Raw genomic sequence first — 24,576 nt, 5'->3', positions numbered from 1 at the left:
CATAAGCGGGATGAAATTCACTCAGAAGTGTTTAGCACAGTACTTGGCACGTAGTAAATGCTTACTGATCATTAGCTGTTGTGGTTGTTACTATTAGATTATTACTATTACTGCCAGAAGAGAGCTCTAGTTTGGATTCTCGCTGCTCAGATCCAGCAGACTTTATAAACAGATTTCCTTTATAGGCAAAGCACATCCAGAAGTGCTCTTAGGGGCCCTGAAGAATGTCTTGGCACCATTCATTGGGTGGAGAATGGCTCCTGGAATCAGGCAGGTCAGGGCCCGAATTGTTGTTTAAAACCAGGCCCTTCGGTTTCCAGGGGTGGAAATGAATCACGTTAGAGCAAAGACAAGGAAAGGGTTTGTTGCAAACCTATAGCGATTCCGCGGAAATGACCTGTGGTACTAAGGGCTCCTCAGTGCCACCTGTGAGTGACATAGTGACCCTCGGCTCAGTCTCCCCAGTGGACACCCCAGTCTAGCCTCCAGGCCACCCCTGTAGCAGAGCCTCTGGGCCGGGGTACTTTCTCAGGACGGACAACAAGAATGAGAGCTCCTGGGGGCGGGGGGTTATAATAAAGCTGACCTCGGGGAGCTGCCTGATGGTATCCGTGCGTCACTGTGGGGACATACCCAGCACAGTGTCTGGTCCTCGGTTAGATTCTCACCAAATGTGACTCATGCTCCAATCTTGTCCCTTCCTCAGGAGTAAATACCCCATCCCTAGAGCAGTAGCACCAAAGAGGGAGAGAGAGAAGAGAGCACTGGTGTCCATTCCGGGTTAAAATCCAACAGGAAAGAAATGGCTGAGTTGGGGGAGATGGAAAAGAAGGAGGGGCTTTGCAGGGTGAAGGGGCTTCTACCCATAGGTGAGGAGGTTGTCTCCTCTGGTGACAGCTATCTCTACACTCACTCCCTTCTTTGAATTCCACCTTCTTGAGCTTTATTTCCCAGTAAAGAAAACAGAAGTCCTGCAGGACAGGTCAAAAGGACAGTGCGTGTCCCTTCTGTTCTGGCAGGTTCAGCAGCAGCCACACGTTAGCGGAATCATCCAGGTCGAGGGGACTTGGGCGAGACACTTAGGGAGGCCTGTGCGTGACCTTCCTCGAGGCCCCTGCACCGTCAGGCAGAGCCCTGGTCCCACCCACAGGTTTCTACCCAGCACCCAGGAGTCCCATGCTGGTTTCCTTAACAAACCTGCATTTGTTGGGACCTCCCTTCTTTGCTCAGGAAGGTCAGGAGTTCTCAAGCTGTTTTTCTGTTCATAGGAGGAGCTCCTGTTTCTGCCTACGGTGATTCTCAAAGCAGGTGGGGTTCTGCATGTTAGAACCCCCCCCCCCCCCCCCCACCATTGAGTTTCTGACAATCCTGCCTGGCCATGTGCTGGGCGTTGTCATTCAGAGAAGGACACAGCCCTCTGTGCGGAGGAGGCGGGCAAGGACCTCGGGTGGAAAGGCTGTGGCTGAGCGGTGCCTGGCACTGTAGGAGAGCAGAGGATTTCTTCCGGGGAGCACGGACTGTCCCTCACTGCCAAGTTCAGCTATGAGCGCTCCCTGCCGGGGCTCCCAAGATCATAGCACTTGCGGCTCGCATGCAGCCCCTTCCCAGGAGACCATCTGGACAGTCCACGCGGCTGGCGAGGAGTGTGGTGATGGCAGGTCTTGGTCCCGCACAGCCGTTCCTCAGATGCAGACCCCTCAGTCAGCCCCCGTTTCCCTGCAGGCTGTCACCAAAGGGTGGTTGTTTTCCTGGGAAATCCTCAAAAGCCCCCGCTCGCCCTACCCAGGGTGACGATTGCCACCGTTTAGTTTGCGCTGTGTTCCTGGAGTGCTCACTGGATGCCATGGCCACCCCATCTCTACCTGGGAGGACACCGAAGCTCGCGGAAGTGCGGTGACTTAGCCGAGCCACAGAGTTAGTGAAAGCTGGAGGCAGGCTTTGAACCCAGCTTGTCTGCCCAAGAAGCTCACGCCTGTTCCAGGCACAGCCTCTCGAGCGCTTCCCATGAAGCCAGCAAAGCAAGGCCAACTGCTCCAGTAGCGGGTCATATCAGTAGCCGCCCACGTCCTGAGATGTGGACACCCAAGATAAGAGAGGAAAAGCGCTGGCCTGTGAGGGTCACAGAATCGAAAGAGTAAGAGCTGTGCTTTGAACCCAGGCTTGTCTGAATTCAAAGCCAGCGGGATATGTAACAGGTTTGGGGGGCCAGCTGTTCTGCTCACATTTGCAAGGAACGTTGCCATGGTGACGCACAAGCTGCCTCTCGGCCTGCCAGGGTTCGAGTGCCTGCATCCCTGTTCCTACACGATAGACTCGCATCTGTGTTAACCCTGATGTCCAATGTCAATGTGTGTCCGGACCCCAATCAGGTAATAGCCCGTGAGGACTTCTTAAGCAATATGGGCATCAAAACTCCGTTATTAACATCAACATCCGGCGTGTAGATGTGTATGTAGGTTAATTGATCACTTTCATGTGCATATTGTTTGTCCTTTTTCTTTTTTATATACATTCTCTTAGAAATAAGAGGCTCCTGCAAACAAGAAACATTACTTGCTATGAGTAAAGACACTTGGGCCCTAAGCGAGACCTCTAATTCAAGATATTCTAGCAGAGGGACCTGAAAATTTGTATCTTTCATAAGTACTCTGGGTGATCGCTATTATTAAGAAAATGTGGGAAGCACCCGCCTCTTTAGAGAGGCTGAATAGTTAAGCCCTAGCAGCTAGGCAAAAGTGGAAGGAAACTTGTCCAAGCTTGTATACTGGCTTAGGCCCTTGGGGACATTATCTGGGCCCCCTGTAGATGTCATCTTACTGCAAGTTTATAAACGTTTCCATCATATGGGAGTCATTTCGCTGCTTATATTTGGACTGCAAATGCACGTTTAGTTTCATGAGGATAAAAAACATCCCACAACTGTCCTATTTCATCCGGCTAGAAAACCACTTTAAGTGAATGATCATTTCTTTCTTCTGACCCTTGGAACGTTGCCTTGAGATTTTCGGAGAAGCTCAGTTGATCGCCTAGTGCTAGGTGAGTGTGTGGGGAGTGCATGTACCCATACCTGGTTTTCCAGATGGGCCTAATTAATGGCATTGGATATTGGCAGAGAAGACGTGAGCTAGCTGAGAGAATTTGGGGAGGAATCGCAGAGATAAATTGGTAGGACCTTCTGGAAGTAAGTATGGTATATGCAGAATGTTGTGGGGATAGAGTGCACGAGAAGCTGAAGTGTTGTCCCTGGAACCTTCTTGAGTAGGAAACTACCCATGGGTCTGATGAGTCCCACCACCGTCCCTTATCCCCAACGCACACACACACCCATGTGCGCGTACACACACTGATACACACACTCCACATGCATACATACGTGTACATGTGTATATACACCTGCCCACCCAGACATGCTCACACTGACATACAAGCACACACATGCCCACGTGCCCCAGGGCATTGGCATTAGCATTCTCACCCCCTAGCCTAGGGCCTTCAGTACTCATGGACTTAAAATTACAGACCTGAAAACATTATTAGCTTCAAAAATCAAGAAAATGGCAACCCTGACATGATTAACTGCCTAGTTTAGTGTGTATGAAATGCAACATATTGACCCTTCGTCATCAAATTCAGTCTCCAAGAAATCATCCTCACCCTGGAAAATCATTTGTGGAGTGTATCTTTTCATTTTGAAAGGACCCCCCGAGTGCACATGATCAATGAGAAATGGTTGCCAGTGGTTCCTTGAGTAACTTGTTGCCTCGTCATTTCAAAAACAGAATTATAAAAATCCTTTCAAGATTCTTTTGGAGTGAAGTGTAGATTTTTATATGATATGTGGATGTGTTTTAGTATGTTGGGTATGATATGAGTGAGGTCTCACACACATGCACACTTCCCAAGTTCTCCCCCACCAAATGCTATTGGGCAGGCCATATGGATGGAGAAAAATAAAATGTTCCATTCAAATCCTTGTCTTCAACTGTTGCAAGACTGTCGTAGGCTTTCAGGTCCACTCTCAGTCCTATGACCATCGAGGAGCATATGATCTACCCCTTGGTACACCAGAAATGTGATTAAGAGACTTAACAGGTACACCAGGAATGTGATCAGGGGACTTAACAGCAGTAGCTTCTACTTTGCCCAAGTTCAGGGGAGGCTGATGGACAGCTGCTGCATACGGTTGCACAGGATGTACACTGTGTAAGGATACCACAATCCAAGGGAACAGTGTTCCTATTGAGGATACCTACGTTTGAATATTTATTACGACAGCGTTTCAGCAGCTGGCATTAAAGTGCTCTTTTCTAAGAAAAGCAGTGTGAGGCAACACTTTGCACAGTTGGAAATGACTGGATCTTGAAGAAGGTGTGCCTTTAGCACAAAAGTGACGCTTGGGCTGTAGCTCGGGACTGACGTAGCCAGTGGTGCTCCTGCTGCTCCGTTTATCTCTGTCATCCCTTCACCGTAGGACGTGGGACCTTGACCTAAAGAGAATTGCTCCTTTCGCACGAGATTGTACCCCCTGGTTCTCAGTGTCCAGAAGCCATCCTGTCTTCTCTTGACTCCACCCTCCCTCTGTGTTGAAGTTTCTCCAAAGTCCCCGCTTAGGCCCAGCAGCGGCCGTCGTACGGAATAGATCCACACACATAAACAATAAATATTCCCGTGCCTCGAACTCTGAGAAGGGAGACAGGCAGCTGAGTGGCCTCATTTCCCTGGGGAGTCTCTGCTTTTCCAATTAATTTCAGGAACTGTGTGTTCTTGCCAACCTATTTTGGTCTCCGTCCCCCCAGAGACGACTAGGAAGAGGCTCTCTGAGGGAGAGTTCATCTCAGCTACAGCCGGCACTGCTCAGGTCGCTCTGCCTGCGAGCCCCTGATTTTCCTTCCTCCCTCCTCTTTCCCCACTGGCTCCCTGGGGGCCGAACCCCAGAACCCAACCGCTCAGGCGAAGAGGGCTTGACTTGCTCAGATACCACAGAGCCCTGCTGTCACCCCCACCCACTCGCCATGCCGCTGGGCTGTCTGCCCTCCCTGCTGAGCTCCCAGCTTCTTGCAATCCAGGACCTGGAGGAGTGTCTCTGTTCCCCCGGATGCCCTTCCAACTTCTCATCTCTCACGCCCCTTTGGGAGGCCTTGCTGTGAATCCTTGATGTGGCTTGAAATTATTCGACACATTCCTTCTCTCTTGCTCTTCGAAAGTGTTCAACGGGGGGCGCCTAGGTGGCTCAGTCGGTTAAATGTCTGACTTTGGCTCAGGTCGTGATCTCATGGTTCATGAGTTCAAGCCCCACATCAGGCTCTGTGCTGACAGCTCATAGCCTGGAGCCTGCTTCAGATTTTGTGTCTCCTCTCCCGCTCATACTCCGTCTCTCAAAAATAAATAAACATTGAAAAAAAATTTCTTTAAAAAGTGTTCAATGAGAGTAAATATCTTTGGAGGACACCCCTGCCACAGTCTTGTAAGGAATATAGTTCTCGGTCCATCTCACCTGGTGTTTTCCAATAGATGTTAAAAGAAACATCAAGCCCATAAGGTGCTCCTTGTAATCATGAGAAGTGTGTACCTTACTCTGTCTTTGAAGTTTTATTGTGAAATAAGCGTCTCAATTCTAAGAAATCCCACAAAAGGAAAGAGGGGCAAGTTTTACCATAATCTCCTACCTGCTCGTAATAAACTAATAGCATTGGACTTGGTAAGCTGACATACACTTAATTAGAAGTAAGATAATCCGCCCTTTCAGTCAGCCCTTTGTATGCACTTTCTCCCTGGAAATCCATCCACCGCAACTTAATCTTATCCTGAACTTTCAACGGTCTCATGTACTTGCTTCCACTGGTATTTGAGGGATTTAGGTTTGGAATGTAAATTACATTTTATATACGTGTCAGAGGAGTCCGTGCACTGGCAACGCGCCTCTTCTGAAGGTCATGGCTCCTGCCAGGCTGCCCCGTGCACCCAGCTCTGTCTGCAGATTCCAGGAATGAATCTGAGGGTGGGGTGATGTTACTCGCCCTGGGGCCGTGTAGTGTTCCTTATGTTCCCCTCTCGGCTGCCCACACCTGTGTCAACAGTTCCTGTTTTCAACTCTCCTTGAATTACTCAGTTTGAGTGGATCTTCTATTCTTGTTGGGGCTCTGACACAAAGAGTATCCGCACCCAAGTGAACTATGTGTACAAGGGTCTGAAGCCGCATGGTGCTTTGAGGAGGTTCTAGAAGAATACCGGCTTGGTACGGCGGGAGGTTGAGGGGGGCAGGAAGCAGCAGCTGTAGAGGCAACGACGCTGATGGCTGTTGCTGATGTCCATGACCTGCTCTGGGTGCTTGGGGCTTCCCAAGCATCACCCCATTTAGCCCTCCCATTGTTATTCCATTTCACAGGGGAAAGAGCTGGGCTTATTGAGTTTCAGTAAGTTGGCCACAGTCTCAGAGCCAAGAAGGGTGGAGCTAGACAGAGACTCAGGCACTCGTGATCCACTGCCCATCCTCCTGTGAAGGTGCTTGGACTTGATCCCTCAGGCAGCCATGTTTGCCTACCTTTCCTGTCTACTCAGCTTTACCTTGGGTCGTGAAACTCATTTCCCACAAAAGGACGTCACCTTTTTTTTCAACAGCTTCTTTCCTCATAACCGTGCGTCGTTAAAGCCAAAAGAAGGTTGAAGACACAGTGATGTTAGAGCAAATTTAATGTGGCATGGAGTTTCCTTACACTTAGGGGCAAGATTAAACCCGGTCCTGAGTGACTGGTGGAAATCCTGGAAGGGTAGGTGCATTTTTGAATATGGGGTTCCTGTTAGGTGGGTGACTTCCTATGTGTCCCTTGATGAATGTTAATTTTATCAGAGCCCATTTAGAGAGAGCTGCCCGATGGCTTGTGCTGACTTTCCCAGAAACGGCAACTTGGGTCATCAATTCGGCCACATGTCGGAGTTCCCCATGAGATAAAACACCAGGAGAATGACTTGTGGGGTCTATTCCAAACCCAGCATGCTGCTCACATTCCCAGAGGGAACCCCACTAAATCTAAAGGCCTTTGTATCTCTGTGCAGACATCTCCTCCTGGAATTTTGAGTGCTTTGTGTCCAGAAGGTTCTTTGTCTTCCTTCTGTCAAGGAACCAAGAACTAACTCCCTAAAGTGAGCTGAAAATGACAATCTCTGTTAAGAACCATATGCACAACTAGTGAATTCTTCTCTGTGGTGTTGATGGACAGGTTAGTGAGAGAAAAGGGAGGGGGAAATGCTTATACTACACAGAATCTAAGCACCCTCTCTTAATTAGAAAGGAAGGAAGGAAGGAAGGAAGGAAGGAAGGAAGGAAGGAAGGAAGGAAGGAAGGAAGGGAGGGAAGTTGGTTTTGAGCTCTATGCATACAAGTGGAAAGACCTGAGTAAGAATCTTGGGAAATTCCCAGGCCAATTAATTATGGCAAGCTAAGGGACACGGACTTGCTTCCTGCCTTTAGAGGCATAGCTATTGGGACAAGGAAGATCTTCCTAGTTCCTCTGTGCTCTGGTGGCACAGGCAGGTTCTGGATAGTTCTCTGAACCAGGTATCAGGTGTCTTCATTTAGTCATTTAGTCCCATTACTTCTTCAGAGTTGCAAATGCCTGAAATCTTTTATTAGAAGTAGGAATGATATCCCACTAGGTTTTCAATTTGTTCTAGTGAGGGAGAAATAGTAATTGGAATACCAGCAATCTAAGATAATATCGCAAGACAAAAATACACATTTAATTTCTCCTTTGTATGTGTGTGTGTGTGTGTGTGTGTGTGCGCACGTGCGTGTGTGTGTGTTTTGCAATCTATGTATTGGGGCCCTTGAATCACAGCTGTTTATTTGATGCTGTATAAACAAATCAGTTTGTCAGTTCCCCTACTGATGGACAGTTGGGTTGCTTATGGTTTTGTTCTTTTTCTCTCTCACCAGCAGTGCCGTAAGAGACATCCTTGATCCATGCCTCCTTGTGCACACACGTACCAGTTTCTCTAAGATAGATACCAAGAGGCTGGCTTGCTGGGTCATAGAGTATTATTAACTCCCCTAGGAATTCTCGAATTGCCCTATGAAGTGAGTGTACTAATTTACAATTCTGCCATCAATGTTTGGGTTTCCATTTTCCTCTGACATTCCCACCGACACTTGGTATTATTAGATTTTTGTCTTCTTTTTTTTTTTTTTTTTACATGGTAAGTGTGACATTTTGACCATGTCTGTCTGTTTTTAAATTTTCATTTCTTTGATTTACTGTATATTTTCTTGTTGGCCAATTAATCTTCCTTCTCTGTGAATGGCATGGGTCAACTGAACTTATCATAGTGGTTGTCAGGGCTTCTTTATTTAAGTTGGCTACTAATCCTTCAGTTTCATGGATTGCAAATACCTTAGTCTATGGCTTACCTCCCTATTTTTGGTGTCTTTGACAGATAGAAATTTTTACACATTTTAACTAATAAAATTTATCAATCTTTTCCTTGTATTTAGACCCAGCATGTGGAATATTCTGCTCATTCTTCTCTTCTTTCCCCCTTTCATATTGCTCTGGGGATAGATTGCCAAAACTCTTCTGTCAAATTTAGACTGAAAATGTTCACATGAACCATTTCAGGGTCAAAATTAGGCTCATAGAACACTGGGGACAAACCATGAGGTCCCTGTGGCACTGCTGAAACTGAATCCAATGTGAAATACCAGAGCAAGGAACAGATGTTTGCTTTAGGAAAACTGATAATGCCATCCTATTTCAGTGTTTACCTCTGCTTGTGGTATTAGCCATGGATGGTGATGTAGCATTATACAAATACTAGTTTACCCTGGGCTTTGTTCTTCTTTTGGAATGAGTATCCATTTACAGTGTATATTTATTTAATGTCCAAAGCCCAGATGTTCCTTCTCTCCTGTTTTACAACATAGGATCAGTAAGATTTCTATAATATCCTCCAGGAAACGATGCTAATTGAATCCAGAAGAGAAAAGAAAGAAAAGGTTTTAAGAAAGAGAAGTTTTGTTTACGGAGACACATTTATCTCCTGGGTTCAAGTTGTCACATGATTTCTGACTACTTTCGGCCTGTAGGAGTGAATGCATTGATTCTAAATCTTCCAACTGTATTACATAGGCAGTTTAAAACAGCTTCAGTAAGGTGTCTACATAACCAGGAATTCAAAGCAAAACAAAAATACAAGAAGGCAATTCACTTTTTGCTGCCCGGGAAGCAATCTCATAGGAATCTGGAAGACTGCTGATGATTGTCTCTCTATGCCTCAGCTTAGCTGGAACTCTTGGGGCTTCAAACTCACCAGCCCTAGCCTTTCAACAATTTTTATTCCTTGAAAATAATTAGAACCAGAACCAGTTTACATCAAAGTGCTCAAGCATCAAGATTGTAAACAGACACTTGTTAATTCCCAGATATAGGATTCCAGATTATTTACTAGCTTGGGAGTACAAACCTGTGATTGTTTCCATTTTACATATTTTTCTCTAGACTCTTTGGTCAATTTCCCAAAGCCATTTTTTTTCCTTTTAAACAAAGTCAAGATCCTCAGAAATATGCCTGCCTTATGTTTCCTAACAAAATGTATAATCTAATTGAGAAGGATCCTATTTTTCCCCCATAACACTTATCTGAAATGCAAGTGCAGAAGTTTCTAGATAAAGCAGCAGAGGCCCTTGGGTTAGGGGTCCACCTTTGTTTTACAATTGGCCAAAAACTAGATGTTTAAAGGGAACATAAGATATGCAGTTATCTCTTTTTTTTTTCTTGTAAATATTCTTTAAATGAAATGTCCATTTCCCTTTGAATTAAGTGAAAGATCCAAAGCAAACAACAGTGATCAGGCGTTTACTCTGTAGGGCATTTTGTGGTTCTTAGAGCCCTTTCATTTCATTATTTACCATCTCGTTTGATCTTTACAACCTCTCTGATAGGGATGGGCAGGGAAGGTGTGATTTAATATGTGAGTTTTGAGGTCTAGACCAGGCTGAGCTATTACAGGCCTCAGGAACAGGCAGCTCTCTGCTCAAGTTTATATACGCGGTTGAAAAACTTTTGTGGTCATCTTATTATGACAGCCTCCCATTTTATTTTACCTGGAAGTGTGACTCGTTCCATCCAAAAGGTGAGTGTAAGAGTGGACTTAAATGCCTGTGAGTTTAAGCCCTTCTCCCCCAGGGGCCTTTCGCCAATAGCTCAAAGTGAGGGTTTGAAAGACCAACAAGCTTGTCACAGATCAGGACAATTTGGAGGCAAGGCTTACAGTCCAGAGTCCCAGGGAAACGTCTGGCTGAAGCTACTCTTTGCACAGCCATGCCTGAGATCACAGTATTGCTTGGTTTCCTCCCCTTCTCCGTCCTACTCTTCTAGCCCTTACACATCTCTTCATGATAAATTCCTTTTTTAAAAAAAATTCTTTTTTTAAAATCTTTATTTTTGAGAGAGATACAGACAGACAGAGTGTGAGCAGGGGAGGAACAGAGAGAGAGGGAGACATAGAACCTGAAGCAGGCTCCAGGCTCTGAGCTGTTCGCGCAGAGCCCAATGCGGGGCTTGAACTTACAAACTGTGAGATCATGACCTGAGCCAAAGTCAGATGCTTAACCACCTGAGCCACCCAGGCACTCCTCTCCATGATGAATTTCTTTTTTTTTTTTTAATTTTTTTTTTTAACGTTTATTTATTTTTGAGACAGAGAGAGACAGAGCATGAACGGGGGAGGGTCAGAGAGAGGGAGACACAGAATCTGAAACAGGCTCCAGGCTCTGAGCTGTCAGCACAGAGCCTGACGCGGGGCTTGAACTCACGGACCGCGAGATCATGACCTGAGCCGAAGTCAGCGGCTTAACCAACTGAGCCACCCAGGCGCCCCCATGATGAATTTCTAATAGAGGAATCTGTGTCTCAGGGCCTGCCTTTAGGGAACCCCATCTGAGACACCTAGCTGGCTAACACTCATTCTCTAGATCTCAGGTCAAATGTCACTTCTTAGGAATTCCTAACTAAAGTTCTCCTCCCGCCCCAACTGATGAGCATCTCTCCAGGATAGCATATCCTAATAAAATTTTTATATGTGCTGGTTAGTCTTTGATCCTAAGACACATAAGGCAGGAGCCACATGTGTTTGATTTAACGTTGTGTCCCCCGTGCTTAGTATAGTAGCTCAGGAGGAACAATCAATAAAGATTTATTAAATGGGGGAAAAAAAGAGGACACTTTACGATGGCTATTGGAAAGTAAGGCCTAACTGAATTCTGCCTGACTCGCATTGGGAAGGCGAGTAGGCTGCCTTAGAAATGCTTTTAAAGTGCAGACTCACATTAGCCCTTCTTTACCTTCGAGCAGCTCCAGCCGACAGTGCCAGACATCAAAGAAGGGATCTGGGAGTGAACTCATCGACGTGAAAATACCGACGGGCTCATTCTGGGGCAGTTCTGCTAGATGTCAATGTCTGCTAGACATTAACCAGAATATCCAGAATGCTATTAAATTCCATTTGTAGTAGTTTATTTCTTGAGATTATGTAAACATGACCAATTCAAACATGGCCTTAGTCATAAATACTGCAGGGGGCTTTTTCTTTTAAGTAAATGTTTATTGAAGTATAACGTATGTAAAGAGAAGGACAACTCCTGCGTCGCTCAAGGACTTTTCACAAAGGAATATTCCCATGCAACTACCATCTCGAACAAGCAACAAAGCAGGGACCCTGAAGATCCCTTGTTCCCCATTTCAATGAACTACTTCCTTCCTCCTCCCTAGAGATAAGGGCAATCCCGACTTCTATCACCAGTGACTGTCACCAGTGTAACTAGGGTCAAGTTAATTAACACATTCATCACTGCACATAGTTACTTCTTTTTCAGTGAGCATGCTACTCTCAGAAAATTTCAAGTGTACCGTATGTGTTATGAACTAGAGTCCCCATGCTGTACATTAGACCCTCAGGACTTACTCATCTTGACTTGGATATTTGTGCCCTTTGACCAGTGTCTTCCCAGTTTCCCCACCCCCTAGGGCCTGGCAACCACCAATATATTCTCTGTTTCTGGGAGTCTGACTTTTTTCAGACGTCATGTACGTGGGATACCATGTACTATTTGTCTTTCTGTCTCCGTCTTATTTCACGTAGCAGAACGCCCTCCAGGTTCATCCATGTTGTCACATATGGCAGGATTTCCTTCTTCTTTTACGGCTGGACAGTATTCATTGTATATCCATATCACATCTTCTTTATCCATTCATCTGTTGACAGACATGTAGGTTGTTTCCACATCTTGACTACTGTAAACAATCATGCAATGAACATGAACGTGCAGATATCTTTTGGGGATCCTGTTTTCATTTCCTTTGGGTATGTACTCAAAAAGTCAGATTGCTGGATCATGTGGTAGTTATTTTTAATTTTTTGAGGAACTGTCCTACTATTTTCCATAGTGACTGTACCGATTTGCATTCCCATCAACAGTGCACAAGGGGTCCCTTCTCTCCACATCCTTGCCAGCTCGTATCTATTGTCTTTTGAATAATAGCCATTCTAACAGATGTGAGGTGATATCTCATTGTGGTTTTGATTTTGCATTTCCCTGATGATTAGTAATGTTGAGCATCTTTTTATATATCCGTTGGTCATTTGTATGTCTTCTTCAGAAAAATGTCTACTCAGATCCTTTGCCTGTTTTTTTTTTTTTTATTGGATTGTTCGTTTTGTTTTTGAGTTGTAAGACTTCCTTGTGTATTCTGGATGTTAAATCCTTATTGGATATAAGGTTTGCAAATATTTTCTCCTGTTCCATAGGTTGTCTTTTCAATTTGCTGGTAGTTGCCTTTGCTGTGCAGTAACTTTTTGGTTTATGTTGTCCTCCTTGTTTATTTTCGCTTTTGTTGCCTGTGCCTTTCATGTCTTATCCCAAAGACAACTGCCTAGACCAATGGCAATGATTAGTTTTGTCTATTTTGAACTATGTGTAGATTGAATCATATAGCTTATATTCCTCCATGCTGATTTCTTTAATTCAATGTTATATTGTGTGATGCATTCATGTTTTTCGATGTAGTGGTAGTTTGTTCATTTTCTCTGTTCTGTGCTATTCCTTTATGTGAATATGTCACGTAAACAAATATACCACAGTCAGTACTGATTTGCATTCCTTTAGCAATACGTGAATTCCCAATCTTCACCAGGACTAGGCAATACCACCTTCTCAGCTAGTCTTGTGGGTGTGTCGTATTATCTCATTGTGGTTTTATTTTATTATTGTTATTGTTATTATTATTTTTCGGGAGAGAGAGGGCAAGCAAGGGAGAGGGCAGAGGGGGAGAGAGAATCTTCAGCAGGGTCCATGCTCAGCTTGGACCCTGATATGGGACTTGATCTCACAACCCTGGGATCATGACCTGAGCCAAAATCAAGGGTCATTCAACTGGCTGAGCCACCCAGGTCGCCCCTTCACTGTAGTTTTAATTTGCAGTTATCTGATCTCTACTGACGGTGAGCATCTTTTCATATGTTAATTGGTCAATTTAATATCCTCTTTTGTAAAGTGACTGTTCAAGACTTTTGCCCAAGGCTTTTAAAAATGGTTATGTGCCTTTTTTTTTTTTTATTATTGTATCAGTCTTTTAAATGTAAACTGCATATAAGTCTTTTGTTGGATATATGTGATGAAAATATCTTCTACTCTCTGCTATTGGGGGCTTTTAAAAAGGGGGCTGGGAGTTCGTTGTGTAGAAATAAGAATCATGAGCCCTCCTTGGCTCTCAAGAAAGTGGACATTTGAAGATAAAGGAAGAAGAACCCAGATCTTGTGCTCTTTAAGTCTATTGCAACTTTCTCGAAGTAGGATTCCAAGAGCAGCTGGGTATGCTTCGTGTACTTGATATAATTAATCATTGTATATTTGCCTATTCTCTCACATGCTACAAGAGTGTCATTAGCCATTGATATTCCAGCAGAGTATATCACACATAATAATGTAGTACTGTATAATTAGGTTAATAGATACTTGAATAACTACTGTGGTCGTGCACTACGCTGAAGGCACAAAAATCGTATGTCAGCATGCCTTCACCTGGTGAGATTTTACAGCCCTGTTGGGATACTTTTGTATCTGTTACCTTGTTTGATCGCATGAAGGTAGGGTGATGACCAGACTGGTGAAATAGAAAAATATATTCTCCTGCTCCTCAAACCTTTGTTTTCAGTTAGTCATTGCCCTAATTCTACAAGATCTTTATTTCCAGGAAATGCCTTGGTCTCATTGTGATAGCCTGACTCATTAATAACTGATGAAATTCTCTTTCTCAAAATGACTAATTTAAATAAAACATGCACAAATGACTTAGCTATATTTTTAGGAAACTACAAGGAAAAAAAGTCCAGAAAATAGGGATACTTTGTTCCCTGCCATCCACCCACACTGCTTAAATAATAGATATTAGTCAACTGAAATCATACAGAATTTATGAAGGGCAAATCTGACAAGGTGCTCTATTATCCTAAACATCGGAGAGCCGTAAAAGGGTATACGATGTAGTTCCTACCTCAGAGAGCTTTTAACACATTGGTGGTGATGGTGGTGTGCGTCTGTGTGGGGAAGAAAAGTTCAAGAAGGTGACAACATCGACAATGACAACACAAGCAAGGCCCCCGCCAAGTGAGAGGAAACAGAGTCACAGGAAGCATTACTTTGGATTTATTATTTTTTTTAATTTTTTTTTAACGTTTATTTATTTTTGGGACAGAGAGAGACAGAGCATGAATGGGGGAGGGGCAGAGAGAGAGGGAGACACAGAATCGGAAGCAGGCTCCAGGCTCTGAGCCATCAGCCCAGAGCCTAATGCGGGGCTCGAACTCACGGACCGCGAGATCGTGACCTGAGCCGAAGTCGGACGCTTAACCGACTGAGCCACTCAGGCGCCCCTGGATTTACTATAATGAAGAGGAATGGTTGTATTCATTAGGATAATGGAACCTGCGACTACAACGCTAGTCTCAAAACGTGTAATCCCTCAAACGTAGCAAAAGGTTCTCAGTCATCAAAAGTTAAAGACAGGTGTTCCTGACTGGTGGTTGATTCCGCTCCAAATGGCAATTTAGAGACCTAGGTCCTTTCGTATTGTGGGCCCACCATGTTCAATGTATAGCTTCCAGGTTTGCTAGGCTTGTCCCCATGAAGCTGGCAGAAGGAGAAAGAACATGGAAGATGGGACGTTTGAATAGCCCGATCTGAACGTCACTTCCACTCAAGTTCCATTGGCTGGAACTTCACCATGTGGCCCACAGCTCACTGCGAGGGTTAGGGAGAAGAGATGGGTTTGTTGGTCACCTAGCAGCGTCTGCCACAGGCTTCATGGTGGCAGGGCACTTAAGATCGGTCTTGAAGCGACGTGGAGTATTCTGACAGAGATTCGAAAGCATTAATCTGGGTAAAACGAAAGCATGAAAAAGGACGCAGGAGTAGTTAGTTGACAACAGCAAAAATGAGAGCGCACCCTCGGAAAATGAGAAATGGTCCGGTTATGAAGAGCTTGGCGTGAGCTGCGTGAGAGAAACCGATGGAACGATAGGTGGGGGCTGTTTCCAACCTGAAGCCACATTTTTAGAGGTTTGCAACTCATCCCCAGAAGCTTACACCCACCAGGGGGCGTTTTGTTTTGTTTTGTTTTGTTTTGTTTTGTTTTGTTTTGTTTTGTTTTGTTTAACTACCAGAAGTCAACTCCCACTTGCAGGACAGTTGGGGTTGAGATTGATTTTCTTGCTTTTGCTTCCTACTCTGGTCTTTCCTAGAAAGTGAGTTCTTCTGTTTGTCTCCACCACGTGGTGGCAGCAGCCAAGAGGGGGTGAAGACCCTCAGTGTGAGCGGCTTCATTCTGAGCTGTCAGAAATCTCCAGGGGGGTCTCCTGTGGAAACACCAGTCTAGAGCATGGTATTTGCTGAATGCTGTGTTTGGGATGGATCCCAAGTTCAGTAGAGGGAGGAGGGCGGTGGGGGGGTGGGGGCAGGGAATTCCTTTCTTACTCTAGGACACCATCAGCTCATGCTCAGGATCCCGGGATTGAATTACCCATATTGTTTTCTTAGCTTGCATAGCTGCGTCTGGGGCTCCTAGTTATAGAAGTATCCGGTCCTCTAAAACTCCAGCCTCAGCCCTCAGCCTTATGACCTCCTGACAGTGATTAATTGGGAAGGGTGGGAGCTAGGGAAATCCTTTCCCCTCCCTTTAGATCTGCCAGCTTGGCTTTGAACCTGCAAGAGTGTCTGAGCCAGGAAATGTATGTCCCCACACTCTCCACCCCTTTTCTTACCCTTATGTCTGTTTCATGCTGCACTTTCTATTTGGCAATCATATACAGTCATATTTGCTAAATGAATTTTGACCTAGGCTTTACTCTGTGCTGACACTGGGAAGCTTCTGTGTGACTTATTCCACCTCCTTCCTTCAGCTTCTGACTATGAAATTAATGGCTGTGAAAATTTACCTTTGATCTACAGTTTGGGGAGGATTTCTTTCATTGTTCCTACCAGGATATAAGTGTGATTTGTATATCTTTCTTAGGCCACTAAAAAAAATACACAACAGAACCTTTGATATAACCCTGGAACATCTAAAAAGTGCTTCTTTTCAAAGCAAACTTGAAAGAGATTTAGCACAAAATTTTTCCAGATCTTGAACACATCAACTATATTTGGTATTATGGAAAGGAAGGTGTTTGCTTTCCTGTGGCAAGGGTTTCTAGATATTCTGTTTTCTCCAGCTGGCCACAAAGTAAAACCTAAAGAAAACAAAAAAACCTAATGAAATCATGATTGCATTGTGTCCTCTGTCCTTTATGCATCTTTCTTCCTCTTCTTCACCAAGACACCCGTCCTGGTTCCCGTTCCCGGCCACCTTCTGTGCTTATACCCTTTGAAAAACTAGATCTTGTTAGCGGCAGGCATTTGGTGTTTTTTTGCTTTTTGTTGCTTGCTTGTGGGAAAGATGAAATTCGTTAGGTCATTGGCACAGAACCAGATCATTCTCCAACATACTCTCTGAGATCTGTATGTCTCTTAAAACATTTGGGGTGACAACAAGGTATCGTGGACTGGAATGTGAGCAGAAATTAAGCAGAATGTGGGTCCAGATTCTAGCTCTGCCTCTTACCTCTGTGGAATCTTAAACAAAACACGTGACCTCTCTACTCTGCTGAGCCTGAGTTGTGACAGCATTGATTAGTTTTAGCTGTCCTTGAAGTGGACGTCAATGGGACGCTACAGTGTGTATTTTCTTGTTCCCCGTTCCTTTTACGTGATATGATGTGTGTGAGATTCATCATGGGGTTGCATGTAGCGGTGGTAGGCTCAGCGAAATTTAAGGTAGCGCCTTCTATATCACAGAGCCTCTGTCCGTTCAACTCAGTGGACATCCGGGTGGTTTTGGTTCTTCCAAATCATGATTCTGTGATCATTTTGTGTAAAATCTTGTGTTCGTATTCTGTTGCGCACTGTCCTACACTGGGCTCCCCAGGAAGCAGCTCGGAGAGAGATTTGCTTGAGGGAAGTTTATTCCTTTCTGCCCACCCAGATCAAACGTGTCTTCAAAACCAGCACCTGCTGGGGGGAGTGAGGAAGGGGATTGGAAAGAAAGAGAGAGGTTGGACGGCAGTGCAGTCACGACAAAGACCTCAGCCAACCTACGCGGATCTCTAGAGCTGAAATGGCCCTACAGAGTTAGGCCAAATAGGGGCAAGGAGGCTAGACCTTTAAGTATCCCACAGTGATCAGTCATTGGATGTGGACTGACCCAGGAAAGGGAGCATGATATTTTTAAAGTTTGTTTATTTTGAGGGAGACAGAGACGGTGTGAGCAGGGGAGGGTCAGAGGGAGAGGGAGAGAGAGAATCCCAAGCAGGCTCCATGCTGCCAGCTGCAGAGCCTGAGGCGGGGCTTGAACCCACAAATCGTGAGAGCATGACCTAAGCTGAAACCAAGAGTCAGACGCTTAACCGACTGAGCCACCCCAAAGTGGTGCCCCACTTTGGTGCCCCAAAGGGAGCATGATTTTGAGTGAGACATCTCTCTTTAACAGAGAGTAGGAGACATATCTGTGAGCTGTTAGCTATCAACATTTCTAACAGCTGGTAGAGTAAGTCTTTCGATCCTAAAAGTCCTACAGTGTGTGTGCGTGTGTGTGTGTGTGTGTGTGTGTGTGTGTGTGTGTGTGTCTGTAGATACTGTCCAACAATATTCCAAAGTGTTTGTAACCAACCTCCCTCTTAATTTAGATTCTGAACTCCCCAAGTGGGATCTTACCATAAAGATAAAGGAACATTTATAGAAGGGAAACATAAATGAGAATATTCTATACGTTAACTTAATATTTTCTGTGTTATGGGGAAAGCAAAACTGAGAAACATCAGAATAGGCTATTTGTCATTTTCTACCTTAGGGCTTAACATCCTGAAAAATGTCAACACCGACCAGAATGTTCTGAAGTCTAGTTATGGAGTTAATAAATTCTAAAGACTTCCTTCTGTGCTGAGAAAAGAAAGGAAAAGAGATATGAATTGACTGTTGCCTTGAATTTAATTTTTCAGAGTGGCCAAATCGATGAAGGTTCCTGTGTATGAGACCCCAGCTGGATGGAGATTCTTCTCAAATCTGATGGACTCAGGACGGTGCTCTCTGTGTGGAGAAGAGAGCTTTGGCACTGGTAGGTTTTGCTGAAGTAATGTTACTGGAGAGGGTGGCTATAGCCCTCTGTGACCCCAGTTTGGAGACCTGTGACCCCACTGTGAATCAAATGCTAGAGGAAGAGATAATTAGAGGGAAAAAAATCAGAGAGACCTGGGGGGATATGTGCTATGATGCCCTCGTCTCTTCTGTCCATTTTTTTTTTTGTTGTTTTTATTTGGGTCATATGTAATTCTACTTTTAATTTTTTGAGGGACCTCCATTTTGTTTCCCCTGGTGGCCGTACCAGTTTCTATTCCCACCAACAACGCATGAGGGTTCCCCTTTTACCGCATCCTCACCAACGCCTGTTGTTTCTTGTGTGGTTGATTTTAGCCATTATGACAAGTATAAGGTGACATCTCATTGTGGTTTTGATTTGCCTTTCCCTGATGATTAGTGATGTTGAACATCTTTTCATATGTCTGTTGACCATCTGTGTGTCTTCTTTGGAAAAATCTCCCTTCAGGTCATCTGCCCATATTTTAATCAGATTGATTGGGTTTTTTTTTTTTTTTTTTTTTGGGTGTTGAGCTTCCTAAGTTCTTTATATATTTTGGGTTCTTACCCCTTATCAGATATATTATTTGCAAATATCTTCTCCCATTCAGTAGGTTGCCTTTTTGTTTTGTTGATAGTTCCCTTTGCTGTGCAGAAACTTTTATTCTGATGTAGTCTCAATAGTTTATTTTTGCTTTTGTTTCCCTTGCCTTAGGAGACATATCTGGAAAAATGTTGCTATGGCCCATGTCAGAGAAACTGTCTGTTTTCTAGGATTTTTTGTGGTTTCATGTCTCACACTTAGGTCTTTAATCCATTTGGAGTTTATTTTTGTGTATGATGTATATTTACCCCAAGGAAACGAAAACACTAATTTGGAAAGATATATGCACCTCTATTTTCATTGTGGCAGTATTTCAAATAGCCAAGATATGGAAGCAACCCAAGTGTCCATTGACAGATGAATGGATAAGGAAGATGTGGTGTAATGTGGTGTGTGTGTGTGTGTGTATGTGTGTGTGTGTGTGTATACATACATACATACATACATACATACATACATACATACAGTGGAATATTACTCAGCCATAAGAAGAATGTGACCTTGCCTTTTGCAACAACATGGATGGACCCAGAGGGCACTGAGTGAAATTGGTCCATCAGAGAAAAGCACGTACTGTATGATTTCACTCCAATGTAGAATTTGAGAAACAAAACAAATGAATGAAGGAACAAAGATACAAGCCAGAAAACCCTCTAGACTCCTTTTTAAAAAAATTTCTTTATTCTTGAGAGAGAGAGAGAGAGAGAGAGAGAGCAAGTGGGGGAGGGACAGAGAGAGAGAGGGAGACAGGACTCAGGACGTCTGCTTAGTACTGATGTAAGATTCTGGGCCCAGAAAGGTTTCCTACCCTTTCAACCAAAGGGAGAAGGTTTTTGCTTCAAACCCTATTCCCGTAGCAATGGATTTTTGCATGGGCTTTCAGGATGAGAAAGTTTGCAACTTGTGCCTCCAAAAGTTTAAGCCTGTTGTTTCCTGTGAAGGAAAGGTTTGGGGAACTCAAAGGGCTTCATGCTTATGTCTCAGAAGCTGCTCCTTACCTGCATGCCTGCATCACCATCTCTCTCTTTCTCTCTGTTTCCAGTCTTTTCTGTGATCACCCAGTGAGTTGCAAGTGTGTCCCTTGTTTCTGGGGATTCCAAGCAATTTTAAACTAACATGACTAACATGACTATACTTGGCCTTTAAGAATTTTTGAGCCTCTTATGTGACTTCTTAGTTTTTACTTATATGGAAGCATCCTCTTTTTCCTATGCTCTCCCAAAGGGTCGTGACAGTTTTGTGTCTTGTTTCTCCTTGAAGAGGGTTGTCAGTTTTTGGAATTCACTTTACTTTATTTGCCTTGTGACCTCAGGTTTCTGATGGGTTCAAGAAAAGTTATGATTTGGTAGGTTTCTGGCCTTTTCTTATTACTGGGATAGGAGTAACATTCTCTTGGAGATTTCTACATCCTAAACAGAAATGCAGAAGTGGAACTCCAAAAGTAATTTTTAAATAATTTCTCTCCTATTCTCACCCCTTCCTTAATAGTTTTTTTCCAGTTGGGATCCAAAGATCTTTAATTTTAATTTTTTTAACGTTTTATTTATTTTTGAGACAGGGAGAGACAGAGCATAAACAGGGGAGGGTCAGAGAGAGGGAGACACAGAATCTGAAACAGCTCCAGGTCTGAGTTGTCAGCACAGAGCCCGACGCGGGGCTCAAACTCATGGACCGTGAGATCATGACCTGAGCTGAAGTCAGCTGCTTAACTGACTGAGCCACCCAGGTGCCCCGGGATCCAAAGATCTTAATATTATAACTGATTGATATCTCTTAAGTATCTTTTATTTTTTTATGCTTATTTATTTATTTTGAGAGAGAGATTGAGTGAGCAAGGGAGAGGGAGAGGGGGAGAGAATCCCAGGTAGGCTCCATGCTGTCGGTGCAGAGCCTAATGTGGGGCTCGAACCCACACACTGAGATCATGACCTAAGCTAAAACCAAGAGTTGGGTGCTCAATCACTGAGCCACCCAGGTGTCCCCTCTCTTAAGTATCTTTTAATCTGCATATCGTCCTTTCACGTGTTCTCTAATTTATTAATTGAAGAAACTGGGCCATATGTCCTACAGAGCTTTTAACAGCTTTGATTTTAATGTGGATATCTTCGTTTTTCTTTCTAATTTCTTTGGTGCATATTCATATAAGGAGAAGCTATTGATTAATATGCCTTGTCTCTGAGGTGAAACCACCTTAGGACATTCTATTATTAATAGATATTTTCTAGCATTTTCTTTTCTAAAAACTCTACAGTCTCTTGTGACTTTTTTTAAGGTATACAGTCATATAATCTATGACTGAAAGATTTTTTATGTTTCGTTTTTTAATATTTATACCTCTTATGTCATATTCTTATTGCATTAGGTATAATCTTCAAATTTTTATTTAAAAATAATGGTGATAACTCATGACTTTAATGGAAATGGATTGACTATTTTACTATCTGTTGTGGTGATTGCTTTTTGATGGGTGTAAAATCTTGATCAGGTTTATGTAGATAATTTTTCCCATTCTCATTTTAGTTAGAATCTTATTAGAAACAGCTGTTGGATTTATCAGGTGCCCTTTCAGGACCTAGTGATACACTAATACTTTCTTTTCTATTTTATTATGCACGTTATGAAATATCATGATCGAGGTGCGGATGTCAAACCATCCTTGAATTCCTGAGACTAAAGTCCTGTTTGGTCAGGCTTAAACAGATTGCTGTAAAACCACGCTAACTGGTCATAATGACAGCACTTCAGGCTATGTTGGGGTTCTGAAGAAATTTCATCCTGGGCAGTTTTCTTCTCTTACCCAAACTGGTTAGACCCTGAACTGGAAGATATTTAGAATACAAGTGCTTAAGATCACACCTTAAGAAACTCAGGTCTTTGGTTACATAATTAGAAAGATGCACAGATGATATTCTACAATGCAGAAACTTTACGTGTCCATGATAGAGGAATAGCAAAAATGCTGTGGGAGATGCGAAAATGCTTTGGGACTGGAGGTTCAAAGGAGACTCCAGGAAAGATCTGGAAGCTGGGCTAGTTCTTAAAGAATGGGAAGGATTTGTACACACAGAGATGAAAGGACCGGGCCTTGCCAGATGGAGGGATCGATGCCAAGAAAGAAAAAAGAGGTTGGAGAGCAGGGGATATGTGTTACCAGTAGCCAGTTGTTTGGTTTGTCCGAAGACATGTTTTCCAAATATGAATCAAGACTCATTTGGGGTCATGAGATTAGTGAAATGTCATGAGCAGCTTGTGAAAAGCAACTGAGTAGGCTAGAAACCTGTTGGAATGCATCGTGTTTAGCAAAGGTAAACGTTTGTTCTGAGAAGTGTGTATATATAAACATGCCCACAAGTATCTATGTGTATGCTTGGTCTCCTTGTAATGTGTGCTTATTGTGGGTCGTGGCCAAAAATTTCTGGAAAAGACGGGCCTGTAGCGGAGGTCAGCAAACGTTTCTATAAAGGGGTTGGAGAGTAAACACTGAGGATTTTGCAGACTACTGCCTCTTTCGTGGTTCCTCAGCACTGCCTCTGTAGCACAGACGCAGCCATAGACAATACATAAATGGACAAGGAAGGCTGTGCTTCGGTAAAAACTTACGTAGAAAAATAGGCAAACCTCTGATTTGTAGGATAGGTTAGAGGAGGGATTATCAAGAAGCAGTACCAGGAGGAGAGGTGAGGAGGGGTCAGTTTGTGAAGCCCTTCACCTGCCTAGCTTAGACGATGGGGCATGATTCGACCGGAACTGGGAAACCGTGTTCTGCACTGGAGGGACTTCTGCTCGAAGACACCTTTCAGAGCCCGACGCGGGGCTCGAACCCACGAACCGGGAGATCATGACCTGAGCCAAAACCAGGAGTCAGATGCTTAACCCACTGAGCCACCCACGTGCCCCTACTTACAGGCACCTCTCGGCAAACTTTGCTCTCGGACAGTTACGCAGATTGCAGCTTGTAGGCTGGCCTAGAAGGGGATTTTAAAAGTCTCTCGCAGTCGGGCTTCGTTACCAGTTTTTCCTTTTAAGGAGCATGAGGCATTGCCTCCTCCGCCATTCTTCAGGTTCAGGTGACTTTAGCCTCATTAGCCTGATTTGACAGATAAAGCTCCTGAGCCCCAGAAGTAGTGAAGTGACTCACGCAGGGCCCCCTGGCTTGGAAAATGTCCCCGCTTGAATTACGTGACCGTTGACCCGAAAGACTGGTTTCCTGCCCTACACTGTGCCATTTTCCACCGTGTCGATCAGTCTTTCTGATGAAAGCATTGACGAATTTTATTTTTCAAGCACTCAGCAGTAAAGGACTATTAGGTGGCCTCAGTAGCTGGACCACTCAGTCTTGCAAGGAGAAAATAGCTTCATTCTGCTCTTATTCTGGGCTTTATTAATGCCAATTTTTGAGAAGCACTGAGCTGGTGTGTCAGAATCACCTGGGAAACTTGCTAAAAATACGTATTTTCTATCCTACCCTTACTTGGAATATCAGGGAGGGCGGAGCCTGAGAATCTGCATTTTAAATGAGTATAGTTGTGTGGTTTTTTTACAGTTTGGTTATTTTTGACAGAGAGAGTATGTGTGTGCATGAGCATGTGTGTGTGTGCACAGGTGTGGGGGAGGGGCAGAGAGAGAGAGAGAGAGAGAGAGAGAGAGAAAGAGAATCCTAAGCAGGCTGTGCACTGTCACTGCAGAGCCCTATACAGGGCTTGAACTCATGAACCAGGAGATCGTGACCTGAGCCGAAATCAAGAGTCAAACACTCAACTGACTTAGCCACCCAGGCGCCCCTGTGATTTTGATGTGCAGTCAAGAGTAGAAACCATGGCTCTAGTGAAAACCAGTATTTTTGGTTTCTTCAGGAATGGTAGAAAGAGTATCCTTGATGTGCCATGGGGTGTGGTCCAGGAAGTCTAGAGGCCCCAAAATGTGAGGCTGATGAGTATGTTCAAGACCCTTACCTGTCGGTCACAAACAAGCCGCATGGCCTCTCTGACCCTCAGGTCCAGTCTGTAAAAGTCAGCTGATCACGGGAGTTCCCTACCTTCCTTGAGACGTGATTTTCAGAAACAAGTGAGCTAACTAAGGGAGGAGAAAGTGACAGATGGAAAGTTTTAGACCTGAGACTGCAGAGGTGATTCTAAAAGTATCCAAGCTTTCTGGAGTGGAGGCCTTTTTCTGTGTCCCCGGGGCATGGATCTGTGTACCAACTAGGAATGCATATTTCAGTGCCAAGAGAACTTGAAAATATGGATCTGACTCAGGC

General features: G+C 44.1%; 1 protein-coding gene across 1 annotated transcript in view; it reads left to right on the top strand.

Annotated features, from left to right (window-relative positions):
• PGM5 (phosphoglucomutase 5) overlaps nucleotides 1-24,576 on the top strand; it is a 184,828-nt gene that overhangs the window by 93,888 nt on the left and 66,364 nt on the right. The window contains exon 7 of the mRNA XM_058693250.1: nucleotides 18,580-18,695. Coding sequence (XP_058549233.1) covers nucleotides 18,580-18,695 — 116 coding nt within the window. The remainder of the gene's footprint in view (nucleotides 1-18,579; nucleotides 18,696-24,576) is intronic.

The sequence above is a fragment of the Neofelis nebulosa genome, chromosome 12 (assembly GCF_028018385.1).
Source record: "Neofelis nebulosa isolate mNeoNeb1 chromosome 12, mNeoNeb1.pri, whole genome shotgun sequence".
Classification (NCBI taxonomy): domain Eukaryota; kingdom Metazoa; phylum Chordata; class Mammalia; order Carnivora; family Felidae; genus Neofelis; species Neofelis nebulosa.
The sequence above is the reverse complement of the archived record's forward strand: the minus strand, read 5'-3'. Positions and strand labels throughout refer to the sequence as shown.